The sequence below is a fragment of the Propithecus coquereli genome, unplaced genomic scaffold, assembly GCF_000956105.1.
Source record: "Propithecus coquereli isolate 6110/MARCELLA unplaced genomic scaffold, Pcoq_1.0 Scaffold117, whole genome shotgun sequence".
NCBI classification, from domain to species: Eukaryota; Metazoa; Chordata; class Mammalia; order Primates; family Indriidae; genus Propithecus; species Propithecus coquereli.
Window position 1 is genome coordinate 1373591 of NW_012135747.1, and position 4303 is coordinate 1377893.

At 36.3% G+C, this 4303-nt stretch overlaps 1 protein-coding gene across 1 annotated transcript in view; it reads right to left on the reverse strand.

The window, feature by feature from the left end:
• Positions 1-318: 318 nt before the first annotated feature.
• VPS26A (vacuolar protein sorting 26 homolog A (S. pombe)) overlaps positions 319-4303 on the reverse strand; it is a 45492-nt gene continuing 41507 nt past the window's right edge. The window contains exon 9 of the mRNA XM_012658934.1: positions 319-2051. Within this exon, the coding sequence (XP_012514388.1) occupies positions 1938-2051 (114 nt within the window). The 3' untranslated portion in view covers positions 319-1937. The remainder of the gene's footprint in view (positions 2052-4303) is intronic.

Consider the following 4303-nt stretch of genomic DNA (forward strand, 5'->3'; position numbering starts at 1 on the left):
CTTCTTTTTTATTTTTCTGCTCTGCGATCTGTGTCCTAGAAATCACCAAATAATGATTCAGATTTTTATTTTTCGAATTGGCTATGTAACAGAAAGTCTTGAGCAAAGTGAATAAGCATCCTGTGTAAAACAGTGTTTTAGGGCAGCTGATTAAAACCATTATATAACTATTTAAAATTGAAACCAGTAATATTTATAAAAACTTGTCAAAATTACTGCTTCCACAACTGTTAAGCAATCCTATCCTCAACTATAAGTCTAACAATGCGAAGAGACTTGAGAATAGAGCTATCTTAATCATTCAAATAGCAAGCTCAGTTTCTGTTTCAAATTCTTTATTATACATCATGTTGCACAATTTGAGGCTGGTTAAATACAATTGGTTTTCAAAATGTCTTTGAATATTTTCTAGATTACTACATGCAAGTGACCATGAAAATATTTGGCATTTTAAAATTTTGTAACTCTGAATAGGCACTTACATGAAGGAAAACATTACCATTCATAGATACCCACATTTAAAATAGATGTTCCAGCACATGGTACATGGAAGGTTTTGCCAGTAAAGAAGCTGGTTACTGACCATTTTATCAAAGTGCCATAGTAGTAAAACAGTATTAAAGAAATGTAATTTGGATTATTCAGCTTACTCATAAAGTAAGGTTAACTGACAAAACTTGCGCTGAAGTGTATAAAAAATATTGGTACAAAAACCAATGAACTATAAGTTAAAGTAGTTTCCATACAGCAGGCTTCATTTTGGTTCCCACACTCCACATTTAGTGTATTTGAGATCAGACTCCATGCATATGAACGGATGACTGCAACCTTTTTTAGAGACTTCTAAACAAATGACTTGAATTTAGTGTTTAAAAAATTAAAAGCCTGGGTGAAGTTTAAATGTGAGTTTGAACTAGCCAAAGTTCCAGTTAGATAAACATGAAGTTGTCCCCATCTAGATAACTACATGCTTCACAGGTCCTCCTGAGTCCCCCTTCCCCAAATTTTCCCCTGAAAAGTAAAGAGAATAAATTTGTGAAGTTAAAATGATATTTGCATTCCCATGGCAAAAAGATTCCTTAAATTGAAATATATTTATGTTTCAAAGTATTTATAGAGAAATTAAATAGTTTTTACAAATTCTAAAATGCCAACATAAGTGAACTCTACATTACAGAAAACATACAGTGGTACTACTGGAAAGTAGCAGCAAAACAGTGACTTAATATGGCAAAAAATTAAAATAAAAAGGCAGTCACAATGACATGCCACCTAATCCCTTAGGGAAAAAATTTAATATTCATATCAGAGGAGACTTCAAAGAGGGTAAATTCAGGAAGCCATGGAATGGTACTCAGAAGCACCCACAGTGAGACACTCCTTATGCATTTCTCAAACACAAATGTAAAAACAAATGCAATTCTCAAAAATATTGAGATGCCATGTTTTAAATCTTTGCAGGATGTAAGGGCCACTCAGGTTTTCTAATTTTATTTGAACACAAAATATTTAATTTTTTGCATGTAGAGAATAAGAGGTAATCATTAGCATAAAAAGAGAGAAGAAAAGGATTTCTAATTAACATTATGCAGAAAAAAGCAAAATTACAAATACCAGCCTACTCACATGAAAATCTTTAATGTTTATGCTGATGCATATCTGAGTGCTTATCATCAAATCAAAGTGTGCAGTAAAAAAAAAAAGGCAGCTTAAGAAAGTTCCAGTGTTTCAAAGAAAGCACTTTTTTAAATGTATATACATGAAGAACATTTCGGTATATCATAAAATAAATGCAGCACTGTATAATATAAAGGAAGACTAATATATATGGAGTTTTGGCCTTTTCCCCCCTATGTGCTGCAACCATCTTTAACCTGCTGAACTTAATCTCAATGGTTATAGGAGCTTTTTGTTTTTCTTTTTTCCTCCTATTCAGTTCACATTTCAGGCTGTTCAGCAGATGCCTGTGATTCTGGAGATTCAAATCGCTGGTGAAAGTTTGTTCTCTGTTTCCTCAGTTTTTCAGGAGCTTTTCTCCATAAAACGATCTCCTAATAAAACAAATGCAAGCTATTAACAAATTAATGGCCTCTATGATGCCTTAAATTTTCTCCATGGAAATACTTACTGCCACTTCAACTTTAACCAGAACAAAATTAAATTCTTCCCTACAAAAGCCTTCATCTTTTCTGACTCCTGACTGCCCCTCTGTCTTCTGTGCTCCCAACACCAGCACCCATGCATACCACCACCACCAATCCAATCTGGCAAGAAGTCCTAGCTATTATTGCTTTAAAGAATTCCCAAAATCTGTCCTTTGATTTCTGTTCCATTGCCCTCATCCAAGTTCAAGCCCTTGTCTCTTAGATACTAAAACAGCTTTCTGAGGGCAGATGGGATCTGGCGCGGTCAGGGCAGGGCGGTCGCAGACTAAAACAGCTTTCTGGTAGAGGGTTCTGCCTCTCTTGCCTGAGAGACCTCTTTTCTAATGAATCCTTCATTATCACTATCAGATTAATCTTACAAAATACTGCTTGGATTGCTCTTCGATAGCTCTTAGTTCATCCAGGATGAATCTCCAAACAGGTATTCATGGCCCTCCATAACCTTTATTCAATTTACCAACAATATCCACCCCCTTTCCTCCACCAGCCAAACTGAGTTACGCTCTGCCTCCAATGCACTCCAAATAAACATGCCCTACGTCTTCCCCTAGTCTTCAAATCCCTATTCCTCTGCCTATGTAAATCTTACTCTAACCAGTTCATCCTGGGATCTTCTCTCTTCTAAATTTCTAAAATCATTTGTTTCATAAAGTCATGGCTGGCTGGCTTTTTTTTAGCCAACATATCAGAACTTAAACATCTAAGGAGTGCCCATGGAAACAATACACTTACTCCAAAAGTGCCATGATATGCAATTGATTTTGAAATTGTATAATAAATATCATGTAATTTATTTTGAAGTTATCCTATGTTTAATTATACAGCATATGGCAGCATTACAAGAGTAAGTTTTCTCTCTTCTAAATTACTGTCAAGTTTTCTGTTAGTTGTACATTTTTCTTTTTTCTACATATCTGCAATGTGAGGACCTGGAGGACAAATCATGTTTATAAAAAGTAGTTTTTCTATTCTTCACAGAATAGAATATTCTATACTTAGCACAGAATAATTTCTAACTTAGCTTTGAACACTCAACTGACATCCAAATACATATTTATTAATCTGACTCAGAATACAGAAGGCCATTCTAATCACAATCTTCACTCAAAATTCAGCAAACGTTTTTAATTGATTTTCAAATGAGAACAAATTTTATGATAAACACTTCATATTTTAAAATTATTAGAATTGGGTCATTTCATGGACATTCATAACAGAATTGTTTAATAAAGGAAAAATGAGCTGGGCACAGTGGTGCATGCCTGTAGCCCCAGCTACTGGGGAGCCTAAGGCAGGAGGATTGCTTGAGCCCAAGAGTTTGAGGCCAGCCTATCTCTAAACAAGAAGATAAAATAAGGGAAAAATTAAAAGCAAAAAAATCTATCAAGTAAATAAGGCCATTAAAAGTGATAATGGGCTGGGTGCTATGGCTCACACCTGTAATCCTAGCACTTTGGGAGGCCCAGGCAGGAGGATTACTTGAGGCCAGTAGTTTGAGACCAGCCTGAGCAAGAGCAAGATCCCATCTCTACTAAAAATGGCATGGTGGCATGTGCCTGTAGTCTCAGCTACTTGGGAGGCTGAGGCAGGAGGATTGCTTAAGCCCACGAGTTTGAGGTTCCAGTGAGCTATGATCCCGCCACTGCACTCTAGCCAGGGAAACTGAGTGAGACTCTGTCTCAAAAAAAAAAAAAAAAAAAAATGGAGATCTGTATTTGTTGACAAGAGAAAGCTATTCAAGACAATAAGAGTAAAAATGCAAATTAAAGAATATGCGTTATATGATCTAAACACACACATAATACAAATTTGTCTGGAAAACTAACCACAATGGTGACAGAATTCCTATTGACCTTCACTCGATTTTCTGTTCTTTATTGCCTGATTTTTTTTTTTTTGAGACAGAGTCTCACTCTGTTGCCCAGGCTAGAGTGCCGTGGCATCAGCCTAGCTCACAGAAACCTCAAACTCCAGGGCTCAAGCAATTCTACTGCCTCAGCCTCCCGAGTAGCTGGGACTACAAGCATGCGCCACCATGCCCGGCTAATTTTGTGTGTGTGTGTGTGTGTGTGTGTGTGTGTGTGTGTGTGTGTGTGTGGTGTGTGTGTGTACATACATATACACATACAGTTGTCCAG